The sequence below is a fragment of the Pagrus pagrus genome (genome assembly GCF_965226575.1).
Source record: "Pagrus pagrus genome assembly, chromosome: 2".
Taxonomy (NCBI): domain Eukaryota; kingdom Metazoa; phylum Chordata; class Actinopteri; order Spariformes; family Sparidae; genus Pagrus; species Pagrus pagrus.
The window spans coordinates 8,064,153-8,090,241 of NC_140186.1; the positions used below are offsets into that span (position 1 = coordinate 8,064,153).

Genomic DNA, 26,089 nt, shown 5'->3' on the forward strand with positions numbered 1-26,089 from the left:
CTCAGTCTGATCCGCTGGCCGGTAATGACTGATGAATACTTGGATTATTTTCTTGAGGCACATTACAGCACGTCTATGCTATATCCATTCGTATAAATCAATCTGATTTAGCAATTTTGGGGTTGAATGCCTTCTAATGAGAATGTTTCATTTGTTATTTGTTTTAATATGTGTGCTGCTGACTGAAGCTCTGCCCTGATGGGAAACACTCACTTAGTTTGGTTAGTTTGGGCACATGAAATTATGTTTGTTTCGCTCAAGCCAAAACCACTGAAGTGACTGATCGATTGTTTAAATGATGCAACTTTCTGAAATGCAATTCGGTCCGGACGCTCTGGCTGCTCAAACTGGATTTCAGAGTGTCTTCTTGACACACGCCGAAATGTAAATTATCTGCCCCACGACTTGACAGCACGATCGTTTGGAGGGCGAGATGATGGATCTCAATATCTCGGGCCTCCGTGTCACCATCGCACGTAGCTGCTGATGCCTGTCATCACCACAGCAACCCATGCAGATGGGTTGGTGATGTCTAGACACAAAAATCTGATCCAATCATCTGGGAATCGTAGTGCGGACAGTCTGTCCTAAAGATCTAATTTGAAAAAATAAATGAAAAAAAAAGATTTGCCTGCAGTCTGAACATAGTCTCCTCTCCAAGACGGTCCACAGGGTGTCCAAACATCGGTTTGAAGGCTCCAGAATGTACCAAGTGGATCGGTTCTTCTGTTCTGTGTGACGTGTTCACAAACTTAAAGCAGCTACAAGAAATGTTGCTGTTTTAATTACAGTTGTTGAGAATACTGATGGGAATTTGTTATTATCATTATTATTATTATTATTATTATCATTATTATTATTATTATTATTATTATTATTATAACTACAGCTGGAAATGAGCTATTAGCTACATCTGGTACAACACCTGCATTGTACATTGCTGCTGATAAATAAACAATAAAATAAAAATAAATGTAGTTTTTGGGGAAGAAATTTTAATCAAAAGAGAAAGAGAATAAACAAACTTTGACTAAATAAACTGAATAAACAAACTGACCTTAAAGGACAACACACTTTCATACTGTTTTACTTTGTTTACGTGTGGCGGACCCTGCCACCTTTCTAGCTTCAGACAGTGTTTTGAGGACTTTATTTACCTCTGAGAAAATGAATATTTCTTGTACTAGTACCTCATTAACGTTGACTTTGAATGTCTTCTCTAAAACTACGTAGTGCCCCTTTAAGACTTCAGCTCTGAGCAGCGTCGCCCCCTCTCTCCCCCTCTCTCTCTCCCCCTCTCTCCGCTGTGCCCTCCGGCGCCCCCTGACGGTGATCCCCGGTAAAGCTCCGGCGCTCCCCCACCCCCCTCCGAGTGCGACCGTCCCACCGCCGCCCGGAGGAGCTGCTCTCTCTCTCCGCTGCCCAAGTTCACAGACCCCGCTGGCTGTGTGTGGAGAGTCTGGAGCGGCTGTCCCCGGTGTGTGTGTGTGTCTGTACCCGTACGATTGTTTTGCTTTTGGACCGACTTCACATCAACTTTAGCTCCTCTTCTCAGGACTCAACTTTGTTTTTTTTTAAACTTTCTGAACATTTCCCGGCTGTTTCTCTTTCTCTGCCCTGATTGATTTTTCTGTTGATGGCGCGGTCAAACCAAGATGGACACGGGTTGTCTGCCGGCTGGAGACTAGACAACCGCTTCACCCGTTCCTCCTAAATGTAGACTTTATTCAATTATCCGCTCAAAACGCATTATTCATCTATCAGCTGGATGTAACCGGACTGGGCCATTTCCACCCCAGAGGTCGCGTCCTATAATGAACATTTCTTCACCCAAGTTTCGCTGAACTTTTTTTTCCCCACGACTCGAAATGTCGGGAGTGGTCCGCACCCTGAGCCGCTGCCTGCTCCCGGCCGAGGCCAGCCGGGACCCGGGCAGCAGCAAGGAGAGGAGCCGGGAGAGGGACGCGGCGCAGGAGCGGGAGGCGCGGCGCAGGAGCCGGGAGATAGACGCGATGCTCGCCCGGGAGAGGAGAGCCGTCCGCCGGCTGGTGAAGATCCTCCTGCTCGGGGCCGGGGAGAGCGGAAAGTCCACATTCCTCAAACAGATGCGCATCATTAACGGGCAGGAGTTTGATAAAAAAGCACTTCTGGACTTCCGGGACACCATCTATGAGAATATACTGAAGGTAAGACGGGAAATAAACAGCCTGGGGCCTCCAGGAAAACTTTACAGCCCCCAGAGTCCAAAGTTTACACTGCTAGATAATCTGTGTCGCTGTGTCTGCTTGTTTTTAATGAAGAATTGATCTTTTTTCTTGTTGTTGTACAAAACCTGGCAACCCAGGGTGAGAAATTAACATTTAGGAGGCACGTGCACCAGAGCTGAAAGATAAAGCAATTAATCAATTAGGTTTTTTTGGAGATTTATCTGACTAGAGCTGAAACACTTAAGTCATTAATCAATTAGAAAAAGAGGATCAGTAACAAATATCAGCAATCAGCCAATCGTTTTAAGTGATTTTCTAAGAAAACATCACCAGTCGCAGCCTCTCCTCGTCATCACTGATGGGAAACTGAATATTTGAGAGTTTTTGATTTCCAGTCAGCATCATGATGGGGATTTTTCACTGTTTCTGGCATTTTACAGACCAATCATAGATTAATCAGTAGTAGAAATAATCATTATCTGCAGCCCTCACGTAGACATTTTCATCCCACAGTTAAGGGTCACACACACACACACACACACACACACACATACTGACTGAAAGGCACAGAAAGGTTTGTTGACATAGTACATATTTTTATCCCAAGTGTATGTGTGTGTGTGTGTGTGTGTGTGTGTGTGTGTGTGTGTGTGCGCGCTGTCCCTTTGTTTGCTGTCATGGCTGGGCCTCCTTCACCAGCTAACAATACCAGACTATTCCTGAGGGATGAGCACATCCGCCCTGAGTGCCACACAGCCCAGACGAGGATGATAAGAGGCTGCACTCCTACACACACACACACACACACAGAGCAGCAGTATACAATATACCCTCCGCTGGATACCAGCATACAGTGGCTGTGCTGTCTCTGAACGCGACCCCCACCCTCCAACACATTTCGCCACCACTTAGCCTCCTGAAACACACACAATGCGCGATGTGTAGGAGGCGAAAATTACAAGAAATCACATGGTGGAAGGTGCGTGCCCACAATCAGTGATGAAAAGTTGAACCAGCATATGAAAATATTAACATGATGCTACACGTCCGTCATCTCCTCACCCGGCCTTTGTCCTATAAAACAACACAAGGCACATTATCCAGTAATCAACTAGTCTGCAAAATGTCAGAAAATAGTGAACGACAGTCTAAAACCCCAAATTAATCAATTTAAAATCAAATAAAACAGCATCAAAGAACGACCAGATCATTATTTCAATCACCGGTTAATCAGATGCTTATATTGTCGACTGATTGATGCTTGTTCGACCTTAAATATCTGAAAATAGTCAAGAAAACCCTGAAAAAAAGGCCTGAAAAACCCCTGAAATCTGTTTCTTCTTTATTATAATTAGAAATCATCAAATATCAGGCAATTATTTTGGCTCATGTAATATTTAAATTCACAGTATCAGATATCGAACAGCTGTGTGATGCTTCACCTGAGAAACCAGGTGAACCAGTGACTTACGAGTTCTTATTTAATATTATTTTATTATTTAATAGTGTCGTATGTGTTTCTGCAAAGGAAGCAGTAAAGATGAAGCACATCAGGCTCTCAGTCCTTCACTTATTCATACAATTAATCAACATAAAATACAAATAAATGCAACAATAACACCCAGTAGTTGGGCGGATCAGAGTTGTGTTATTACATTTTAGATATCGTCTAAGCCTAATGCTTCCCACCCTGGGGTCCTGCTTACAATCTCTAACCAAGATACATATTTAATTAATAACATAATGTGTAAAGCAGTTTATAATATCCGAGGATGGTGTCAGGACTGTACATGAAACATTTATACAATCACAAACATAAAACACAAGATAAGAGACATTCATATCACATTCATGCATCTTACAGGAAACACAGATCCCTCTCATCTCAAACACACACACCCAGTCACACCACAGCTTGTGTAGCCTTACTGTTGTCTCTTCAGACCATATTTTTTCTTTTGTCAAGTAATATCTCATAACTTCTTTTCAAAACCGAGGCCTTGGTCGGCTTCCTGTTTTCAAAAAAATCAGCCTTTTATAAACCAGGGAGGAAAACACAAACTGTCATCCCGATGAGATTGAATTTTTCCGTCATTCTGAGAGATAAACAGCTCGGCCGAAAACTGACATTTTTGCTCTACAGGTAATAAACACACCCTCTTGAATTTCGTCCCACACTTTGTTCACTTTTATACAAAACCAGAAGGAGTGCACGAGGGAGTCAGTAAGAGCAGCACACACACTGATCGGAGGGATCTGGATGAAAAATAAGAAATTCTTAACAAAACATCCCGTTTCCTGTCGCAGAAAATTAAGAAAAGCAGCCATTTTCACATTTTGACGAGCTGGAATCAGTGAGTCAATAAGCTATAAGGAGGAATAGATTGATAAAGTAGATGACTGATGATTTTGTTGATTGATTTAATACACAGTTTTACCTCTTTGTTTAAAATCATCTCCTCAGTTTTCTTCATTAATCGATCAATCGTCCAGTTATGTTCTTCTTCTTCTTCTTCATTTCGTTAGACCGAACTTTAAAGGTATGAACACTGATTTTTTTAATAACACATATACAGTAGAATACAAAACTGTGGATAAGCAAATGTAGTCCTTTTAATAAGCAACAGGTTTCGTATCACAGTTTATCTCTGAACTCACCAGACTGTTGTACTTATATACCAATATTTGCCTTTAACCACTTTGTCATTATATCAACACATTTTGTTTGTAGAGTACCAACAGTCGTCCCCACAATACTGTCCCGACATCAAAATCCAGATATTTGGTCAAAGATATTGTGCTATTTAATAGTTACTCTTAATTCTTATGACCGGATCTGATTCCGGTCACAAGATTAAAACTTTTCTTTCAGTGCTGAGGGTGAATTGAGGAGCGTCACAGCCTGAGGTAGGAGTTCGCTCTGTAGTCTGGTGGTACGGCAACAACACAAAGTTTGCTTTGTTTCGCCGTTGTCGTCTTTCGTCCGGATTGGCCTCCAGAATCAACTGAAAAGGAAAGTAGCTTGAAGTAACTTCAACAGGAGCACTTAACGTGTCTCATGACATTACATGAGGAAATCTGGGATCCGCTGGGGCATAAAGTGGGAGGATTTGGGGCGCTGGCGGAGGATCAGCCTCACCTGCCGGATGTAGGAGGCTCCCTCCGTCCCCCCCTTCATGGGAACTTGGTGGAGAAGGAGAACAAAGCAGGAAGGAAGGAGGGATAAGAGAGCACACAGGTGTGTAGCGCAATTAGGCTTATAAAAATCAATAACGCAGAGGTGGAGTTCAGGTGCCGACCTGCTCCCTGAATGTTAGTAATTACACCTCCATCAGCGTCAGAAACATCTGTGGTATAATCCTCGTTAGAGTAGATGTATTGATCCACGCTGTCAAGCTTTGTTCTCCAAGAAGAAGTTATTTTCAAGCTGGACCTATGACGGCTTTGAGTTTTTCTTATCTCCGTGTCTCTGATTGTTCTCGTTTGTTGGTCATTACTGTTTAACCGAGTGTTTTCGCAGACACACATCGATCAAGAGGGATAACCAGAGTTCACAGTTTGAGCAGCTTGTTTGTCTCATACAAACAGAGCAGAAGTTTCTCGGTCCCTTATCGCCCAGTTTGCTTTAAGTTTCCTTTTAAGGTTGGAAAAATCAATGTAATCCACACTGTTAGCTCAATTTGGCTCCTCATTTAAGCTATTGAAGTCCCAAAAACTCGGCATGTTTGGCATCTTTGGAAAGTTTCGGAGCGTGACTCAGATTTAAAATAAAGCTCTGTGGGTCAACACTGTTTGTACTGATTGAATTATATGGATTGATTAATGCGTGTTTGATCAGTGCTCGTTTGTTAGACTAGTTACCAGCCTGTACGCTGTGTTTTGACAGTTTTTTTGATCTGTCTTCTGCAGAGTGGGGGATTTTTTTTCTGTCTCGCCATGTTTTGAGCCGACTGAAGGCAGACATCATGTTAGAGGAGTTGGGCAGCGGCAACACTGATGCAGGACGGGAGCCTCTTTCAGTCCCAGCCAGCTGCCAACTGCTGTTATAATAATACCGTTGACCACTTCGTGACTGTGACAAGTCTTCAGTTCAGACATCAGATTTTCATGTTGCTCAAGCCCCGTGTGGAGAGATGAGACTGAGGGTCAGTGACACATGAGACAAATAACAAGAGTCAGTCTCTTTCTCCTTCAATTAGTGTTTCCCATAGCGCCGCCCTCCGTGGTTCGGCTTAAAGGGGCCAGGGAACCTTTCCGATGTCCGATCATGGAAGTCTGTGTCCGAACACTTATATAACTCTGACAGTCCAACATTCAAGCCCACTTTACACTGTGATTAGTCAGCTGATTGGCCACCTTCAAGCATGGCTGTTCACATTGATTTAAAATGGCTTACAAACCACTTCTTTTCTAATATAACCGGACTTTAACAGACAGAGGCCAGACCTGGAGGTCAGCCTCACAAGTAGGGTTGTTCCAGTACCATTTCCAGTATCGGATCCAGATACTCTCTGAAATGTTAGATTGGGTATTGGCAAGTACATGAGTCTATGCACCAATCTGACACCATAATTCATTGATTAGAAACAAGATCCTGCTGCAGAACAGGGTTTTTTTTAATAAAGTAAGTAAACAATATCCATAAACGTCAAATCACAGTCTTATCTGCAGTGTCAGGTCTTCATAAAGAGAAAGGACGAGGTATTAGTACCCACCTAACTTATTTAACCTGTTCAAAGAGGATGACAAAGAAATTCATTAAAGCTTTCTTCCTTTTTTTTAGAAACAGAAACTATTCCCTCCCCTTCACTTTGAAAGAGTGAAACACTGAAGACAGCCAGACTACAAAAAAATAAACTTAAAACATAAAATGAATACAGACAAGTCCAAGTCTTCAACTTCTGAAGTCTGAACTCATTGATTTTCTGTCCAGTCCACATCCCTACATGGTTAGTAGCACACAGCTGCTAAAAAAGATTTCAGATTGTTTCCTGGTATTAGACGATCCACAAAGTCCAGGTATCGGACTTGTTATCTGTGTTCCTCCATCCACGTTTATCACCAGTAAATCCTTCTTAAACAGACAAATAAGGCTTTAATTTAGATTAAAGGAAATTATATTTGAGGCTGCGATAGGAGTTGTGAAATTTTACTTCAATACAGGAAGGACAACTGGGTAATACTCCACCTGAATAATGCTCATCGTAGCATCTCAAGTGTCATATTAAGCAGTAATTTAATGCCACCTGGGTACAAATTCCTGCTAAACACAAACAGCCGTGTGATATTTCCTGACCAGAAGTTGATTCGGATTATCTAAACGCCCCAATGAAAGCTCACATGAGAGTGTTTGAAGGACGCTCAGGGTTTTTTTTCTCCAAATTTTGGCAGAAGAAGGCTCAAATTTTTTGGCAGCTATTTGGCCTGTGAAATGGGACAGACCCGATCAACTTCCTGATCTTACTGACTTATTACAGACAGACACGGGGGGGGGGGGGGGGACAAACATGCTCAGTGACCAGCAGGGAAACAGGCAGCCAGACAAACACGCAGGCATACAGGAAGAGAGACAGACAGTACCACCGAGGATTATGTTACAAATACACAGAGTAGTAAATTGATAAGGTTCAGGTTGCGCAAAGACGTGTAAGAAACGTTGACTGGATGTGAGTCACAGCTCGCTCACGGTGACTCTCTCGGTAGTTTTGCCGCCAGCGTGCTGGTGTTGGATGTGCATGTGTGTCAGATTATGGCTGCATGTGTGTCTTTGTGTTAAACGCCAGTTTGTTTTTGGCCGTCTTACTCATTCCTCCTGAAAAAACACAAACATCAGCTCTCACAAAAAGTCGTAAATGAGGGATATGACTTAGAAAACACACCACTTAGTCACCAAGGAGCATTTTAAGGACACACGCACGCACACACCACAAGCACACACGCACAGCAGCTGCATTGGTGGGAAATTCGACTAACTGTCACATCTTATTTTCATTTTAGTGTTATTTCCCTTTGCCTGTTGCAAACCCATCTGTGTTTTTAAGAGGGTAATCTCTGATTTCTGTCTGATTCTTTCCTTGCTTCGAGGGTTTTAGAGGATTTTCCTCGTCTTTTGTCAAGACGGCGTTGAGCTGTGTTGGCAGCTGGTTGTGTTGCTGGCCTGTAAAGCCCAATGAACGTGATGTTAGGCTGTACAAATAAACTTGACCAGACTTGACTGTTGCACAAGAGTTAGGTGGTCATGACTCACATACTCACCAGCCATAACCTACCGTGACCTTTGAAACACTTTGTATATCACTGATGTTGTTGGCTGCTGAGTCCTTTTGTTGTGTTTTCGATCAATAAATCAGGCAAACAGGCGTCAATAATGCAGCAGATTTTGAACTTCAGAGATGCTTGGGAACATTGGAGTAAATTATTGAGCCAAAAAAGAAAAAAAAGAAATAGATGCTACAGATCAACAAAAACAAAACAGACTAAATAAATGATGCTGAAAATGATAAAACATTAAAGGAGACATCGTTTCAGTTCATCATTTTACATACTGTCCAGTGACGCAGCTCTCTTTAAGCCCCGCCCCTCCGAATACCCCAGTCTGCTCTGATTGGTCAGCTCACACATGCCTGAGCCAGCACCGCTAACAACAACAGAGCAGCTGTGCTTAATCAATTCTTAGCTGCTTGGCATAAATTATGCAAATGTGTGACACGGTGACACAGTGTGATGTCACAAAGTCTGGCGAGGCGTTTCAGGAGCGGTGTTGCAGTGGGAGAGAGGAGCTCCTGTTGGTGTGGACGTACCCTTTTTTTTTAACTTTCAAGACTTTTTACATGCACAAGAACTCTTATAAAACACTGAAGGAAATAAAAAAAACATAATAGGTCTCCTTTAAATCACAAATAAAAACTCAAACCAAATTCGACAGATCATGAGACGCTAACATGGAACGGTTAAAAGGACTTGATTGCAAAGAGTTTAATAAATAGGGAGACAGAAAAGACATAAAACATCGGTTAGTTTGATCAGACCTCCCACACGGATCAGTCCACATGCTTCTCTTCACAAAACCACCAGCAGCCTCACATGCACATGTTCGAGTGTGTGTGTGTGCGTGTGTTAGTCTATGTTTACCAGTAACGCTAGACTGTGTTGACATTTTTCCCAGGAAGCAGCACATAGAAGGAGGTTTTTTTTTTTACCCCTCTCCGTGGTCAGGAAATATTTCTACAATATTGCTGACATTAGAAAAAAGCAGCTGTTGCACCACTTACAGGCTCACGTGCATGTTCTGATTGTGCGATATCTGCAGGGCATGCGGGTGCTGGTGGACGCCCGGGACAAGCTGGGCATCGGCTGGCAGAGCTGTGAGAACGAGAAGCAGGGCATGCTGGTGATGTCGTGGGAAGGACGCGTGGGCGGCTCGGGGGTCGAGCCAAGCGAGTTTCAGCTGTACGTGATGGCGGTGAGCGCGCTCTGGGCGGACACCGGCATACAGGAGGCCTACGCACGGCGCTCCGAGTTCCAACTGGTGAGTAGATTTACCACATGACACATGGTTTTCCCCTTTTATTTCACTGTTTAGGTTTGTTTCAAGTTTTTATTGAGGTTAAATGGTGTTCACGCTGAGAAAAGACGGTTGACAGGTTGACATATTCGGTATCTTTGAAGATTTCAGGATCTTTAGTCGATTGTATAATAAAGTTCTGTGGGTTTGAACAACTTTTTGCAGCACAGGAAGAGTTTGTAATGGCAGCTAGTAGGGATGCACGATATGAATAACCAATAATTACTTGCTTCTCATGGCAGATAATGATAACTGATAATTATCAAACCTGAGGGTAAGAAAGGCTGAGATATACTGAGCAAAGATGGATGATAAATCTAATAAGACCTGATTTAAAAGATGTGGACTTTTTCCATCCTCTCTGAACTCTTGTTGGAACACGTGTTGCAAATTACAGCTGTGATTCTTCGTCTGAAACTATAAAAACGTCCACATCTTTTTGGCCGATCACTCACTAACTACTGTGTGGATTTATCAAGTCAGTGAAAAGCAATTTGGCTTCTTATTAACGGCTCTGTTAATTATTAATTTCCTAATATTGGGCTGATATTTATCCCTACTTCAAAGATATATTTCTTTAAAAAAAAAAAAAGTCTACCAGTTTTAAAGGTGCAACATGTAAGAAAGTCATTAGCATGCTAACCAGCTAGCCCCAGGCCTAAAAAGCCTCTTTCTCTCAGCGGTCCAAAGCGCCTGTGCTCGCAGTGTAAACGCCACGGTTAACTGAGCTAACAAGCTAACAGTAGCTACAGTCATGGATGCATGAGCAGAATATTACTCTGGAGATACGACGCCCCTATTTGTTGGGAGTTTGAATTCAACAGGTGTTGCAGCAGTTTCAAGGATCATGATTATTGTCATGTATTTATGGTAAAATGTTATTATATTAATGTACGTGTATACATAAACACATATACATGTAGGAAATAGTTCTTAGTGCATTGTTTACATTTATGTGTGGATTGTAAACAGCAGCTACAACATAGTGATGATAATATGGTTTACACCCGCACATCAAAAGTTCGACATTGGTAAATTTATTACGCTAAATCCTCCTGTGACTCTCTGCATTCAAATCCAGTTTACTCATTGACCCGGAGTCATGATCAGTCATAGATTACTCAAAGCTGAAACTGTGAAACTGGAACGTGCCTTTTTCTGTGCCAACGTGGTGGCAAACAGCAATTTCTGGTCAGAAGGTGTATATCAGCCTTTTTTCTTTAAAGTACACAATGAATAACATGCTGGACGAATGCAGCCTCGCACCTTTCGTCACCCAGCGTTCCCTTCCATCATTTTTATCTCACTGTACTGTGAGCTGTCGACCTGAGCGTTAATGCCAAAAAATAACCTTCAGTAATAATCCCTGCGGCCATCGACTGCGAAGATGACACCAGATGAAATAGTAAATGCTACAAAACCCACTCGGGTTGCAACGGTTTGAGATTTTCACCGCACGATAACCATCTCAGAAAATATCACGGCTTCGTGGCATCACAGTTTACAGTGTTACACAAATACAATGATCCTTAAAGGAATAAAAACAGAAGGGCACAACATGACCGACTACTATCAAAAACAGTACAATACAAAACCATTTGATACATGTAAGTGTGTAATTTAAAGGTAGCTTGACCACCAAATCATGTGAAATTTACTTTTAGCTAAGCTAGCTACTTTTAGCTGTGAATTGATTTAGCCGCTGCTTTATTTAACGACATGGAATAACAAACTGAATAAACAAAATGTCAGTTTATCGACATGCATGATACCATTTGCAAATAATGATTATAACTACACTTAGCTTTAGCTTTAGCTGTGGCTCTCCCTTTCGCTTTCGCTTGATATCTCTTACTTTAGCCTAGCGTCTAGTTAGCTTCTTTCCAAGCTAACAGCTAGAATAGGCGACAGTAAGGACACAAAATGCAGCACTGACGCTGTGTTTTGCCTCTTTTTACATTTGAGTTGTAGTTTAGTTTAAGTTTAAAAAGCTGTTTTAATGAAAATGACTCATTTCTGAAGTCAGATTCAGGTTTGACTCAGTTTTGACCTAATATGTAGCCTGGTTCCTCTGTTTTGTGAGGCAGTGTACATGTTTTACCGTCAGGTCCATAAATATTTCCACATCACTTCAGTGACGTCAGCAGTCTAGCGTCGCAGACATCTGCATACTGTTTAACTGATTTACCACAGCCAGGACTCACAGAGCTAATAATAATAATAACCGACAAGCTCAGAGGAAGTAACTGGATAATATCAGAGCTGTTTTTACCTGTCAGCTAAAGGAAGAAGCCACAGTGAAGGAAGCACTGCTCTGACTGAAAGCCTTTGGAAATATATATCGCTTCTGCTCGTCTGCCCTCTCTCGTTTTTATTTTTTTGTTTTGTTTGGAGACTTTCCAAAGTTGTAATTATTTTTCTCTTGACTGGGAATGGAGGCGGTGAAGCAGAGCCCTGTGGAGTTTCATCTGCCACGCTACGCTGCACTCTTCTCACTGTATAACCGGTCACATCAAACAGATGAAAAACAAGACAGTATTTCTTATTGAATATTTCAAAACGTATCTTTGAAGCAGGATATGATAAAATGTCATCTTTACTCGCTCGCATATCAAAGTGAGGTGCAGTGAATTTGCTGTGTTTTGACGACTTGAAAGCCTCAAAATCGGCAGAAAAATGCGTCCCGAGGTGAAATTGGTACTCTGCGCCCGCTTGTTGTGTTATCAGTGAGAAGCGGAGATGGAAGTAGTGAACGGTAACAGGATGAATCCAGTTCTTGAGCATGCCCTGAGTTATAATTCAGTACTTCCCCTGCAGAGATGATTTTCATTAAATTTAGGAAAATTTAATATCAGACAGGACAAATTTGTATTTGGAAGGGAGCATGTCTGTGCTGTGCTGCCAATTTGAGATTTAGATAAGACATTTGACATTTACATCTGAAGTCTAATGCAATAATGCAACGTTTCAACATAAAACCACAACACACGTGTAATAGTAAGTTCGATTCGGTCGCCTGCGGCTTAAACTTCTGGGGAAACTAGGGTGACACGTCAGAGAGAGAAAGGGGAAGGAAGTCAGCGGACACGAACAGATGTAACACGAATACAAACAAATGCCCTTCTCCGTCCTTGAACGTGATTTCTGCTTGACTCGCGCCAGATAGATTTTCATCTGCAGTGGTGGTTGTGTAACAATAAAGACAACTCCCAGGTTCCCACGCTACTTCACGACGTCTTCAAACTGCTTCCTTTGTTTTCTTTGTGTTGATAAAGAAACCACTAGCAGCAGAAATTACATACTGTGCTTTTAAAGCTGCTCTAATAGATATTTATAGCAGCAGTGGATCACAACAAGGTCTATAATAACACATTTCCGTATCATCGTTGTAAGGTAATATGTCAGTGTTGAGCTAACAGCTTGTTGCGATGCTCCAAAGTTTACACAAATCAAACTGCTTATTTATTCGATACAAAGACGTCCAGAGTCTAGACAGAGTAACAAAGGACACCTGGCAGCTCTCTCTCTAGTGAGACCATCCAGTTTCTTCTTTAAGTTCATCTTTGTCTCTTCTGCCTGATGAGACCCAAACAAATCGAGACGTGTTTTTAAAGCGGCCACTTATTGGAACAGAGCAGCTGGAGAACCACTTGGCATTACAAGTAAGTCTAGAAGTGTCTACAAATATGCCGTGAAGGGGCCAGACAGACCGTTAACGGCACTTAATGGTTCAACAGAAAGTCATGAGTGATCACTAACCATATTGTCAATATAGTGAATGTCTCAGAGCGTCGGCACGGCCAGCTGGTCTCGTTGCCGGAGCAGTGTGTACTGCCTGTAGCGGCTAGTTTACTCGCACTTTATTGGACACCAAACGGCAGCTTTGCTTTCCGTCCGGAGCTGTAGGTCTGACCTTTTACCTCGTTGCACATTTATCAGTGACAAAACAATCTGGAGTCAGACAGAAGCCACTTCCGTCTCTCTCTCACTTAACATACTGTAAGTGTGTGCGCGACAGTGCACAGCTCCAGGTCAGACTGCCTCGTCTTATCTGGAGCCGCTGCGTGATAAAGCTCGTATGGCACAGCTGCACAGACCTGCAGACATCAGTCTGGCTTAGTGGATTAATACTGACTAGCGAGTCATGCTATTTTTTTTTCCTCTCTCCAGAAATGTTTATTTCCTTGAATTTTCTGAGAAGACAATGATGTAAACAAACCTTCTGTCATTAACTTCTCCAACGTGAAGGCCTGCACATGCTAAATCAACCTCAACGACGGCTCCTGTTTAGTTAGCAAGATGCCGCAGAGGTACATTATTAGCCGGTTAGCAAGCACTGGCCTATAGCGAACCACCCAAAGTGTATGATCTTTTAGCTCATTGTTTTGGTTTAACAGCTCATAATTTCACTTTTTTAGATTCACTTTGAAAAGTAGGCTAAAAAACACTGTTCACCACCAGCTAGCAACTAGCTGGTGAACGTAGTGGAGCATTTAGCAGCCAAGCCAGATATTTCCCTCAGGAGTTAGTGGAAACCAAAAGAAGGCTAAAAGAGTTATGCAGCCAGTTAGCATAATAGCGAACCGAGCGGTTACTATCAGTGTTCTGTGTATGATCTTTCAGCTCGTTGTTTTTGGTTTTACAGCTCATAATTTTACTGTTTTAGGTTTCACTTTGACAACCTGACAACCAGACGTAAAGAAAAACCCCGACTGTACACGACCCACTAAGTTAGCAGCTAGCTGGTGAACACAGTGGAGCATTTAGCAGCTAGTATAGCATAGTCAGGATTCAAACAATCGTGAGAATAAAGCTAAAGGATTCGCTTTGGGCTCTGCGACTGAAATTAGTCCTATTTGTGAATCTTTCTAAAGAATTACAGCTTCAGTCTGAACTTTGGGGTTGATAGTCACAGACAGGACAGAGGAGCTGGAAAGTATTCATACGTTTCCTAATGCAGTCGTTCCCATACTTGAGGTTTGGGCCCCCTGTCACGGCACAAAGTGAAACCAATTTGAATGACTGTGAATCATGTCGGTACACAAAACAGTTTGGCTGATGCTACCGTGTTAACTTAAACCCAACTTGGATTCTTTTTAATTGGTCGCCTCCATTATCAGTGTTTTTTGTTGTCCGGGAGGCGTAAACTTTTTTTTTTTGGGTTCACGCCGGAGAGAAGATTGAGAATCAACTCATTGTTGACTTTCTGTCGACGGTAAGAAAAATATAGAATAACAGCAGCGTTCTCCTTTCAAAGTAAGCAACCAAAATGTCTACTGTGGAGTAAATGTGCTGAGTTAGATGCTCCCCCCCCCCCCTGCTAGCCACTCTCTGAGAGGTTTTCCAGGGATACCACAGTCAGCTTTTCCCAGGCAGGCACTGCTGGAGCCGGGCCACAGGCTGAGGGAGGGCGAGAGAGGAAAGACAGAGACAGAGAGAGAGAGAGAGAGAGAGAGAGAGTGAGAGTGAGGGGGTCCGATGGGAGGACGAAAAGAGAAGGAGTGGAAAGTAAAGAAGAGTGGGACAAGAAGGAGTGAGAGATAGTGAGAGGAAAACAAACTGAAAGTGAACACATGTTTGGATTTTGTTTACTCGCAGGCTGCGCTGTGTTCCCACCACACCCAGATAACACGCAGTCTGATATAGGACATAAACACAGCGAACCTCTGCCGATCCACACAAACAAGGCTGTATATCACGCTGTGGCGCTAAACTGCTGCTGTTGTCTTCGGCAGCGCAGGCACCCTGAATAAAGGAGGTTTGATTTAACCGTATAGGGAACTCTGAAGCCCTGACGAAGATGAAAAGAGGCTGTAAAGGCTGAAACACACACACACACACACACACACACACACACACACACACACACACACACACCACACACACACCACATATGGTCGACTATATGAGAGTTCAGCCTGGAAGTCTCTGCCGCTGCAGCACTCACATGTACAGCATGTAACTTTATCTAGAAGTGTTTACAGAGTGGAAAAATCTTTTTCTGTGTCGGTTTTCAGTTCTTCTTTCCTGGCATCCTCCTGTGTGTGTGTGTGTGTGTGCGTGTGTGCGTGTGTGCGTGCTTATGTGTGTGATAGTTCAAACACTGTAGTCATAACAACCAAAAAGATAATATCACATGTGAGAATTTTGATTTATTCCAACTTGTTTTCATAGTTTTTTCACACGATTTCTATCAGTTTCGACATCGTCGGTCTCAACCAAAGCGATCGCAGAGAAAACAGACACATCAGCGCAACAAAGTGCGGTCGAGAAACACGAGCAGTGTGACGAGATTATTAGCGAGTGCATGCACAAGTACAGTAGGTCAAAGGTGAACCAGGAAGTGGGGCCATGAATTGATAGATGTTTACAACAGGCAGTTCACTCGTCGCCTCCGTTTGGGAGGTTTGTTTAAAACCTGACAGCTCCTGCTTTCCACCCAGTCGGACTTAAAGGTTACGTTAGAGTCTGGACTTTTATGGTTTATGATATTTTGATTAGGTTTTACAATGTTTTCATGGTGTTAGGATGTTTTTGGTTTCATGATTTATGATGTGTTTGCCTTCCTGGAATCAGCAATTAACCCGGCAAGTGATGACGGGCGTCGTTATAAACCAGAATCAGCAATTGAGTCGTAATTAAGTGCAATTATAGAGTTATTATTCTGATACACAACATATAATACTGCATGTGTGAACAGTAGAGTGTTAAAACAATTAGTTGACCAGTCGATTGTGTGATTAGTTGGTCACAGTGTTTAGGTTTCAAAGCATTTTATGAATTTTTTGTCCAGCATAGATGTTAAAAATGCCACTGAATGAAAGGCGGGACTGTCCTGTGCTCTACGGCTCTGATTGGTTGTTTCATCGACGGTCGTTAAGGTGATGCCAGATGGTGCAGCTGTAATTATTGTTCGGTAAGAGAGAGTAATGTCTGCTAGTTTGGCTTTGGGGCTTATTATTACCTGATTTGTTGGTGTGCGTAGAAGAAAAGCTTAGAAGTTTGTCAATTGATTTTGCTTGTGTGATCTGAATACATTCAAATTGATTATCAATTGTATTGTATTGTATTGTACTGCGAGCAGTGTCATTGGTTTCGGCTGTCTTGTAGCCTGCAGGCGTTTTTTGACTTAATTGGAAAGCTCAGACGCTCCGTCGCTCCGGCTCTCGGCTGAGAGACTAAATGACTTTTCTGTACTTTAAGAGAAAGTACAGTTTTAGTTTTAGCTCTGATAATTTTAACAAAACTTGGGATCCTGTTTTCTCTTTCATTAATTCTGTCCCTTCTTTGGAAGATTAATTAAGTTTAGTCATTTTACAGAGAAAACTAAATCATCTCTGTTTGCAGGGCTGGATGTGAGACCGGCAGCGCAGCCCTGTCAGGGAATACTGGGGTGGTTTTGTTTGTTTGTGTTTTGTTTCTTTGTTTGTTTGTGCATTCTTGTGGGTTTATAACAATATAAAACTTTCTGGCATGTCGAACTTTCAGACCGATGTTTGTTGTGTATTGACATCCCAATAAACTGCTGCTAATTCTTGTTAAAAAATGTTTTGAGTTTTAACTTATAACAGCTTCAGAGAACAAAGGTTAAAGATCTATGTTGTCCTGAGGTTTACTGAAGACTGACTTTACATTAGTTTGGCTTATACGGTGCCACAAGCAGCTTGGGTACAACACCTAAACCTTATAATGGTCCGGAAACCCCTGAAGATGCTCCTTGTTTTTCTATATTTATATAAAATTCATATATTGACAGTCAAAAAAACAAAAATTGAAGTTTTGCCGGATAGATAAAATATTAGCTTTTTTATTAAAAAGACAACAACAACAACATTTTAGATACTTTACAGTGAAAACATCAAAACATGAACATATTTTACTCCTTCTATCATTGTAAATGTTTGTTGGACTGTTGGTTGGACAGAACAGACAACTTTAAACATCATCTTGGAAATTTTTTCACTATTTTCTGACAATTTTTGCTTCTGTTGCCGAGACAATCAGATGGCTTTCTGTTTTCCTCAGGGTCACAGTCACCAACAGTACAGGACAAAACATGACAATTTATTCATTTAGTTTATAAAGGAGACGTGAAAGCAGATAGAAACGGTGCCGGGCTGCCGGCACAACTGTATCTCAGCCTTCATTTTTTATGCCCAGTGGCGGAAAAATAGCAAAGTGAAAGCGAAGTTTATAGGAAACAAGTCTGAACACTGATGGTGTCATTACTCTACAGCCGTCACACCGTGCAATCGACGTTTACTTCATAATAATAATGTGAGAAATTGTGATTTACATACAAATGTTTATTCACTTTATTCACAAGATGAGTCCAACTCGTTGTAGTGAAGGGACTGCAGCTGTCAAACAATAGTGGCGCACCCAGTCACACACACACACACACACACAAGTTGCACACATGTACCTGTGGCCACACACACACACAGACACACACACACTGCAGAATGTGAGCTTATTCAGGTCTTTGCTGTAATAAAGCCCCTAATCTGCCCATACACGCCATGAATGGAGACATTCCTCCTGCCTTACTCAACCACACACACACACATACACACACTCACACTCAAATCCAGACACACACACAAACACACACACACACACACACACACACACACTTGCAGCTATATTTTATAGTTTAACAAGCTGTAGATCAGCATTACAAGCGACTGAAACTCATCCTTGGCATAATAAAATGAATTTAGTTTGATTTAGTGTGATGCCTCCAGTGCATCATTGAACAGGCTGTCTCATTTCTGCTGATGGCAGTTAAAGCGTCTGTTGAAATGATCTCCTTGTGTGTGTGTGTGTGTCCGTGTGTGTGCGGTGTGCGTGTGTGTGTCCCTGTCTGTGTTTGCCTATCCCTTCATCTCTGGGAATTCCCCTCTCCCTGCTTTTCCCTCCGACCAGGCCCTCCTCCTGTCCGCGTCCGGCCGAACCAATCAGAGCCCCCGGCTTTGTGTTTCCTATTGCTGTGACACTGTAGGTCAGCGGCGGTGTCACGGGGTCACATCTCGAAGGGTTTTCACTGATTCTGTTCGATCTGTGAAGTTGTGTCATTAACACAGGTTTAATGAGCAGCAATACGCGTGTGTGTGTGTGTGTGTGTGTGTGTGTGTGTGTGTGTGTGTGTGTGTGTGTGTGTGTGACGGGAGTGCTAAAATGACTTTGTATCTGGGTTCTGTCTGACTCGCTAATCCCTCCCTCCCCCATGTCTCTCCCCACTGTTTTCACACACACAGCTGTTTCCTGTTGAATGTGTGTGTGATTAAGAGAGAGAGGGAGGAACGAGCGAGATTCACTTTTAAACTGCTGTCACGAATCAAAAGTGTAAAAGAGGAGCAGTAAAACCGAGTGTCAACAGCAAGCAGCTTGAAACTTTAAGTGTATGTGTACAGTGTGTATTATGTTACAGCTTTAGCTCGTTTACTCCCGATCACATACAGTGTATTTACTCAGAACAACTGCGGCCAGCTGTTTTCTGAGCCATGCTGTTCTGCTTTAGCAAACTGGATGCACCTTCGCTGCAGTCCCGGGCACCCACTGGTTTCAATTCATCTCCCAACAGTATGAAAATCAATAAGCGGCCTCTTAAAACTTCCCTGAGCGGCGCAATCCATTACACTGATGATCAGCCGGCATTTTAACCACATTACCACTCAGCGATAGCGTAGCTTGACAGAAAAAAAAAAAACAGAGTGCAGGCTCGATGTTCGCTGTGATGGATTACGCAACTCAGGTTTCAAGAGTCGGCTTAGTGGCTGTCAAACAGAACAGAAATGAAAATGAAAAGAAAGAAACTGCTGCCTGAAATGGAGGAGAGATAATAAAAAAAAAAAACATCCAACTGTGCTGCAGGTATTCAAACATAATCAGCAGAAAACTAAAGTATATATGATTTGTGGTTAGACCTTGCAAACACACAGGTGTATTCCACTAGGACTGCTTTCAAGAAGATTTTCTTTAGTGATTCATCTGCCAATTATTTTCACCTTTAATCAATTAGTCATTTAGTTTATAAAATGTCAATAAAATGTAAAAAATAAAATGCTTATCATAATTTCCCAGAGCCCAACAGTCCAAAACCCAAATAATCTTCATTTAATATCATAAATAACACAGAAAACATTTATCATTCAGATTATTAGCTTCCTTTTCACAGCTTTCACAGCCTGTGTGGGCCACATGCCTCTATCTCTTCCATATTTAATGTTTCCCACCAATTTTTTTGCATTTTTCTGGAAACAAATTATATTATAATAATAATAATAGAATAATGTAATATTTAATAATGTAATGTAATTGATAATGTAAAGACAACTCAGAACACAGACATTTTACAACCTCCCACTAGAAAAAGTACAAACTAATACCAGCAGCAGTCAGAACTACATGTAACCTCGGGGCGGATCGATCTGATGAGGGAGCAGTTGTCACCCATGGCAACAAGATATGTTTCTGAGTATTAATAAGTGCCATTAAACAAAATGTATAATGTCGTCTGTTACATCATCAGCCAAGTTTTTTGTTAACTCTGTATATGGCAACATCAGCGTTCATCATCACTCTCCTTTTTCTTCTGTTTTGGTCTCCACCACCTCCTGAGGGAAATATCTCAGTGTGAATCTTCTAAATTTTACTCTACGTTCACCAGCTTCATCATAGGTTTTTCATTAAATCATATAAATATATCGATCGGTGCAGCTTTAATGTGTCCACTTCAAGTCAGTTTCTGTCTGGGAACGTAAACAAGTACACTAGATGTGATTATGACACAAACACACTGATGAAAACACAATGATCCAGTTATGAATATCAGCAGCGTGCTATTGGTCAAGCCTGTCCATAAAATTAACTTCATTAGTATCAGAGCACATTACAGAATATATAACGGCATTGATCCGATTATTGTCGGCCACATGGTCTCTGTCATTTGTTGCTGATCGGGCAGAAAGCGTCCATTGATGTTTTATTAAATCAAATACCACAGTTTCCATGAAATGTGAATCAAATAAGGAAGAAATAAAAGAAAGGGCTTTAATGTGATTATTTGGGGACCTAATAACACGGCTCAGTTGTATTTTGGATTAGTAATATTTATTTTTTCTTCCCGTCTTCAGAGTGAGTCAGTCAAATACTTCCTGGATAACTTGGATCGCATCGGTCAACTGGTGAGTCACACTGACGAGTTAAATCTGAAGTGCACTCTGTGTTTTTTCACCAACTTGAAAGGAAGTGTTCATCTCCCCCCCCTCTTTTCAGAGCTACATCCCGAGCAAGCAGGACATTTTGTTTGCGAGGAAGGCGACTAAAGGCATCGTCGAGCACGACTTCGTCATCAAGAAGATTCCCTTCAAGATGGTGGATGTGGGAGGGCAGAGGTCACAGAGGCAGAAGTGGTTTCAGTGTTTCGACGGGATCACATCGATACTCTTCATGGTTTCGTCATCGGAGTACGATCAGGTACCGTCAGAGCTGCACGTACGTGTCTGATCATGTGTCGCTGATGTTGAGGGGTTTTGTCAGACAAGCGTGATCATTATTCTCCTGACTTTTAGAAATACCAAACGGACTAGAAACGTCAGAGACACCAACATTTGAGACTCACACAAAGCTCTCTTTGTGGTCGGCTTTTGAAACTCGATTGTTCCCTCAGTCGTGGCAGCGGTTCAAATCAACAGTCATATGATGACGACTGAATCCTTAATTGGTGAGCAGATAAAACCTGAAAAAAAACCAAAGGATAATTGTGTGTGTGTGTGTGTGTGTGTGTGTGTGTGTGTGTGTGTGTGTGTGTGTGTGCTATTCCAGGTCTTGATGGAGGATCGGAGGACAAACCGTTTGGTGGAGAGTATGAACATCTTTGAGACCATCGTCAACAACAAGCTCTTCCTCAACGTGTCCATCATCCTCTTCCTCAACAAAACAGACCTGCTGGTGGAAAAGATTCGCACGGTGGACATCCGCAAGAACTTCCCCGAGTTCAGAGGAGACCCACGCCGGCTAGAGGACGTACAGGTACACAATATTTTGAGCACCTACACGCATAAATTATCATCCAAGCGATGTCTGTGGAGTTTCACATACAGTTGAAGTATCATTGCTGACATGTTTCACCACCTCTAATGACACAAACGAAGGGAGGACACTGGGCCAAGAAGTTTTGGATTGACAGTCTCAACACCTTTGGGCCTCAAACATTTGCCCAGTTTGCCTCTCCGGAGGGTGTGCTGTTTTGAGGTGGCCAAATTGCCTTTTTTTGCCATGTGCCTTCATATTTCCTGACTCATTTTCAGTGGTATTGGACCATGTGAGGCTATATGATGTGGACCCATTGTGTTTTCCAACTCTGGTGGCTTTTTTTTGCATTTAAAAAGAATTAGGCACGAAAAAATAATAAATATTTCAGTGTGTTCAAACTCCTGTAGATCAATGCAAGAAACACTTCTGAGCTTCTGACTGTTGGGAGCAAAAACTCAGACTGTCCCTTTCTAAAGTCTGGACTCCAAAGGGTTCAACGACAGCTTTGAATTCACTCTGGGCTGGACTGACATTTTAGAATAATTACATAATTTACATACATTTTCAGGAATGGTGTTCTTATACTGATGATTGAATCGTGATGTATATGGCTCTACTTGGCCAAGATATTGATTTTCTCCAGATTTCTTTCCCCGATTATGAAACAGGGTCTCTCATACACATGATGTTTAAGAAGTCCGACTCAAAGTGTCTCTGTTCTGCTCCCTCCAGGCGTTCCTGGTGCAGTCGTTCAGCCGTAAGAGGAGGAACCGGGGGAAGCCGCTCTTCCACCACTTCACCACTGCGATAGACACAGAAAATATTCGTTTTGTCTTTCACGCCGTCAAGGACACCATCCTGCAGGAAAACCTCAAAGATATCATGCTGCAGTGACCTTCATGCTGCAGACGACGACTTCTGTGACTGTAAACTGTGAAACCGGCCATGAATCCGGGCCTGGAGGACACTACAGCCCACGAGTGCATATTAACACTGACCTGTGGAGCAGCCAGTTGAGCCACAGCGTGGATTTAACTGAACTCTGAACCTGTGGAAGCCATGAAGCTGGCATGTGTCGAACCCCTGTGGAAACCCCTGCGAGGGTCAAAGAGGACGAGATCCTGCATTTAACCTGTATAAATGTGTGTATGCTGGAAAGACAGTCACCTTCTCCTTCTCGTAGCTCTCAAGCGTTTTATAAAAAATAAGAAAAAAAATAAGAGAAAAGCACCGACTACATGGCATGAGCACTGAAAGTGTTTTTTCTCAGATGTATATATGACTCATGACATCCCTGTCACTAAACCACGTCAGACTGCTGCCGGATGAAATGTAGCTGGATTAAGCCGTGCGAGCGAAGAGGCAAAGAAAGAGGAAGGAAGAAAGTTCAGAGCAAGCCGACGTACACGTGACGGAGGGAGAGGGCTGAGGGTTTGGGCACATCCCGGTCATATGCTGTGTTATGTGATAAGGTTGCACAAGTGTTCCTGTCAGTGAACGAGGAAAGCAGATGGAAAGAGATGAATCCCTCTCGCTCCGCGTCTTTCTCTCTATCTTTACCTCTCCTTCACCGCTTGTGTTTATTCTCCCGCTCCCGCCATCATACGAGAGATGAACAGCTGCAGATAACAAGTCTTACCCAACTCATCCTCTCCCTCTCCTCTCCGGCACAATGGACAGATTGTTCCTGTCCTCTCCAGCAGAAGCAGCACACAGTCAAATTAGAGGCTCTTCCCAGTTAAAACACACACAGCACGGACACACACACAGCTCCCGGTCTTCCATGAATCACGGTTCATCTCTATCCCTGTGCCTTCTTCTGTTTCCCACCGACATCCTAGTGGAAGCACCACAACAGCCCGGACTCGAGGCGTATTTAAGTACCCCCTTTACAAGGAGGTTTTGGTTTACGGTTACACCACTCTCCTTTTGTCTTGTAAACATGAAGGGAAAAGCAGAGAATGACAGGGTTGAACTGTAAATGACCTTATTCCCATGTTGCTGACAGCCATTTTGGAAGTCTATAGCAGTCAGGGTGGGAAGCGTACCAAAAAAAGACTGGCACAAAACATTAAAACCACAGCAAGCGACCCAAACAAGACTGAACGAAATCACAGGAGAGCTAACTCACACACAGACGACACAGACTGAGTTTCTTCCTCTTCACCGAATCTGGTATTTTCTACATCTGGACAGTTTATTATCACACTGATGGGGAAAATGTTTTAGTGCTGCAACAATTAGCTGATCAATCGATTAGTCAACCAGCAAAAAAAAAAGGGAGGCAATTTCTATTGAACCGAAAAAGGAAGCAGCTAAAGAGACAGATATTTACCCTAAGAGATGGTTGAGACCAAACCAGAGCTTAGTGGCAACTTGTTTTAAAATGTAGGGTTCTGACTCGCATTGTCTACCATGCCTACTTTCTACATGCACTTCTGGATGCTAGAAAACTCCCTGGATTGGATATCCAGCGATGAAGCACGGTTAAAAAGCACGCAGACAGAACGTGTCTGAAATGTAATGCAAGTGACTTTGACGGCGGAGTGATAGTTACACACAGGCCAGTTTCAGTATGTCAGAAACTGCTGCTCGTGACTGACAGTCTCGAGAGTTTTAAAGAGAAGTGTGCCATCCGGTATTAGAAAGCTGTTCTGATAAAGTGGCCACTCGGTGTTTGTCGGTGTCGCTCGTAAAATCCTTTGACGCAGGCTCGAAGAACAAATGAATCACTTCATCGAAACAATAACCAGCTGATTAATCACTAGTCGCAGCCCTCCTTTCGCCGGTGAGTTAGCTCGTGATGTAGCGTAAAGCAAAGGTAACGTTGCCATGGTTACTTGCAGTTAAATATATCTCTTTGCACTGATTTACTTCTGAGATGTCCTGTCCTGTGATTTTAAACGTTTCAAATTTGAACCTGAGTCCTCGGCTGCGTCTGAAGCAGAGAGTCCGTGAAGTGGAAACATTTTCATGATGTGTGTTTTGGTACTCGGCAGCAGTTCACAGCCGGGCCGCTCCTCCCACCCTGAGTGTCGAGTCCAAAACGGCCTGGATGGGAACGAGGCCTGGTCATGAGCACTTCCACACGCCTTATTATGAAACTGTATTCAACACTTTGTGCATGTTGTACATAGAATACTGTAAGTATCTGACTGACACTGTGTGTAACGTGGTGACCTGACAATACAAGCGCCACTCTGTCTAACAGCAGCACTGTAACTGTAACATTTGTCGTGAACTAATCTACCTTTTCCACTCACAAAGTGTTTTGTAAGTGTCGTCATTGCACTGGATGTGTCCGAGAGAAAACAACCAGAGAGGAGAGAAAAAAAGAAAAAAAAGGCAATGAAACAAACAAACAGACGGCAGAATCTGAAAGGCGAGCAGGATGGAGGCAGAGGATGAAAAGAGGGAGGTCTTCTGCTTTTGTTTTTTGTTTCCCGGTGCCTTGGCTCTGTGCTCTGTGGTGAAATACACTGCCGTTTGCTGACGTGCTGTTTCTTTATTTTCTCTGTGGGCGTCTGTGTGTGTTTGAGTGTGTGTGTATATGGCAAAGCGAGAGGTCGAGACCCTCCGTGTTGGAAAGTGAAAAGCGGTAGAAAGATTAGCAGTCAGGGGGAAATAGAGAATTTAAAAAAAAAAAAATGAAGGACAGATGTGAGGGGAAAAAATGAAATCAAACTTGTTTTTCTTATGTCCTGGGGCCGTTTTATGAACATGAGAAGCCCTCTTGCATAGTCAGACAGCAGAGAACTGAGGCTCCTGATATGTAATGTCATACTGATGTACAGCCTGGAGGCTAACCGTAGGCTTTTATTCCACATAATGTAATATGAGGCTCATCAGCTAGAGCTATCAGACCGCTGGGCATAAGAGTGCAGCTAGAGTCAGGCGATATCTCCGTTACCCAGCAGAGTCTGACCTTTGCTTTGGCTTTTAATCAGAGGAGCTCTGATACATAACAGACTGCGAGTCTCGAGAGAGAGGGAGGGAGCCCAGAAACAACGAGACCAATGGTTTTAGCGTTGTTTCAGAAATCACTGGTTAACATAGATTTATTTACACAGGAAGTGAGCAGAATGTAATTTAAGGTCTAAACACACACACACCGCACAAGCCCATGTGACGGCCGGGATCTGAGAAATGACCCTGTGAATGGGTAAGGCACAGACTGGGGGAGGGACAGACAAAGGGAGGAAGAGGGAATACAAGAAAAAGTAAGAGGATAGAGGGAGGGAGGAGAGGGGGGAGGAGGTCACGTTTCCTCTGTTGAGCC

At 42.7% G+C, this 26,089-nt stretch overlaps 1 protein-coding gene across 1 annotated transcript; it reads left to right on the plus strand.

The window, feature by feature from the left end:
• The first annotated feature begins 1,393 nt into the window (after positions 1 to 1,393).
• Positions 1,394 to 25,303, plus strand: gna12a (guanine nucleotide binding protein (G protein) alpha 12a). Its single transcript, XM_084369594.1, has 6 exons — positions 1,394 to 2,186; positions 9,517 to 9,735; positions 20,910 to 20,960; positions 21,052 to 21,252; positions 21,601 to 21,807; positions 22,543 to 25,303. Exons 1-6 carry the CDS (start codon positions 1,869 to 1,871, stop codon positions 22,702 to 22,704), a joined length of 1,158 nt encoding a protein of 385 aa, XP_084225720.1. The 5' UTR covers positions 1,394 to 1,868; the 3' UTR covers positions 22,705 to 25,303.
• Positions 25,304 to 26,089: the final 786 nt, after the last annotated feature.

Coding starts and splice junctions, on each gene's coding strand:
- gna12a (XM_084369594.1), top strand. CDS start 1,869: ATGTCGGGAGTGGTCCGCACCCTGAGCCGCTGCCTGCTCCCGGCCGAG. Junction 2,187..9,516: donor TCTATGAGAATATACTGAAG/GTAAGACGGGAA, acceptor CGATATCTGCAG/GGCATGCGGGTGCTGGTGGA. Junction 20,961..21,051: donor TGGATCGCATCGGTCAACTG/GTGAGTCACACT, acceptor CCCTCTTTTCAG/AGCTACATCCCGAGCAAGCA.